Raw genomic sequence first — 1,687 nt, 5'->3', positions numbered from 1 at the left:
GCTGCTGCTGGTGGCTGCCAAGCAAGCTCTGCCCACAGCTCCCTCCGGCGGGAGGGAAACGCTGGCTGGTCCTGGGCCATCTTCATGACCCTTGGAATTGCAGTCCGCTGTTTCAGTGGGTGCTGATGCAGGCGGGTCCAGGTGCACTGGCAAAGGCACACTGCACGTTGGGAGGTGCCCGTTCCCTCCCTGGACGCCTCTTCTCCCACTCCCATCACCCTGCTCAGTTTTGCCTGCCCCTGCCCCTCCTGCAGCGAGTCACGCCCAGTGCGCTCCGGGGGGGGCTGGTTTCTTGTACTTAGTGACCCCTGAGGCTGAGTCTCTACAGGGGAGCGGCGGCCTGTGCTTGGTGCAGATTTTCAGCCGTGGTCCCTCACGGGCAGGGCTGCTCTGTCCCACAGGGCCAGGTCTGGTGCCCGCTGTGCTCAGGCCCCAGAGGTGGAGTCCTGGCGGAGGACCTCAGGCTGCGGGTGGGGCGGCTCCACCACCAGCTGGTGACACTGACTTGCCGGCTCCGCGACCAGGGCGCCCTGCACCAAGAACTGCACATGTCCCGAGAGGAGGCTGCCAGGCTCCGGGAGGGGCTTCAAGAGCAGGTAGGCCGTCCCTGCTCTGCGGCCCCCACACTGAGCTGAGCGTAGAGGCTTGCTGGTATTTGCTGGCTGTTGAATTGCTCAGCAGCCTCTGACAGCCCAGATGCACCAACATGTATGTGGATTCTTGGAAAGTCACCGTTTTACTGTGCAAGTCTCCGGAGAGGGGGCGGCGGTCAGGCAGCAGGAGGGGTGCACACAAACCTGTATCAGTGGAGACAGCAAATCGGGGCCACCTTCAGTGAGGCCTGGGGGCTGCGTCCGCCAACGCCTGGATGTGTGTGAAATGAAGGTTTCACAAATGGAGTGATGGGCAGCCGCTAGGGATGTCTACATTCACACACACACACACACACACACACACACACACACACACTCACATCCCAGTGTCTCCCTGGCCTCATCAATTTTGCCACACCCACCCCACACTGTGCATTGCCCCTTTTCATGAGGGCAGCATGCGTCCGCCTCCTGGCCAGTGTGCCCGCTCCTGCCCCTCCCGGCTCAAAGCCGCGTCTTTCCAGAGGAGCCTGTCCCTGGCTCCCGTCGTCAGGCCTCTCACAGCAGCTGTCCTCTGTGATGGACGCCTCTCACTCAGCACATCCTCGCTGCTGGGAGGGAGGAGGACTCCCGCTGGCAGACTCCTCGCTGTTCTTTGATGGTCGCCATGTTCCGTCATGTGTACGTATCAAAGGGACGTACCTGCTGGGCTGTGTCCATGGCTTGTTGCAGAGAACAGCGCTGCGGTGCCCTGGGTGTGCGTGAGCCTGTGCCCGCCACCTCTCTGCTTTCCCCAGGAGATACCCCCGGAGCTCAGTGCTTACAGCTGGGCTGCACTCCGCCACAAGGTCAGCAGTTTGAAACCACGGGCTGCTCTGTGGGAGGGAGGAGGGTTGGTGTCAGTTGGCCTCAGCTCCTCACGTGAGTCTCCTCGGGTGCTGAGTGGGGAGGGCTGTGCCCTGGCCGCGCCATTCCCGCGTGCTGAGGAAGCAGGTTTCCCACAGCGGGGTACCCTCTTGCAGTCCCACCCCAGTCCCTGCACACCCTCGCCAACACTTGCTGTTTCCTCTGTGTGTGTGTGTGTGTGTGTGTGT

The 1,687-nt window shown here is 62.3% G+C and overlaps 1 protein-coding gene across 1 annotated transcript in view; it reads left to right on the top strand.

Moving 5' to 3' along the window:
• CUNH4orf50 (chromosome unknown C4orf50 homolog) overlaps window positions 1–1,687 on the top strand; it is a 55,324-nt gene that overhangs the window by 24,222 nt on the left and 29,415 nt on the right. Inside the window, exons 7-8 of the mRNA XM_030885426.1 lie at window positions 402–596; window positions 1,391–1,441. Of these exons, the coding sequence (XP_030741286.1) occupies window positions 402–596; window positions 1,391–1,441 (246 nt within the window). The remainder of the gene's footprint in view (window positions 1–401; window positions 597–1,390; window positions 1,442–1,687) is intronic.

This window comes from Echinops telfairi, unplaced genomic scaffold, assembly GCF_000313985.2.
Source record: "Echinops telfairi isolate 266 unplaced genomic scaffold, ASM31398v2 ScPeMD7_28;HRSCAF=97, whole genome shotgun sequence".
In the NCBI taxonomy this organism is placed as follows: domain Eukaryota; kingdom Metazoa; phylum Chordata; class Mammalia; order Afrosoricida; family Tenrecidae; genus Echinops; species Echinops telfairi.
This window is presented reverse-complemented; position numbering and strand designations above follow the sequence as displayed.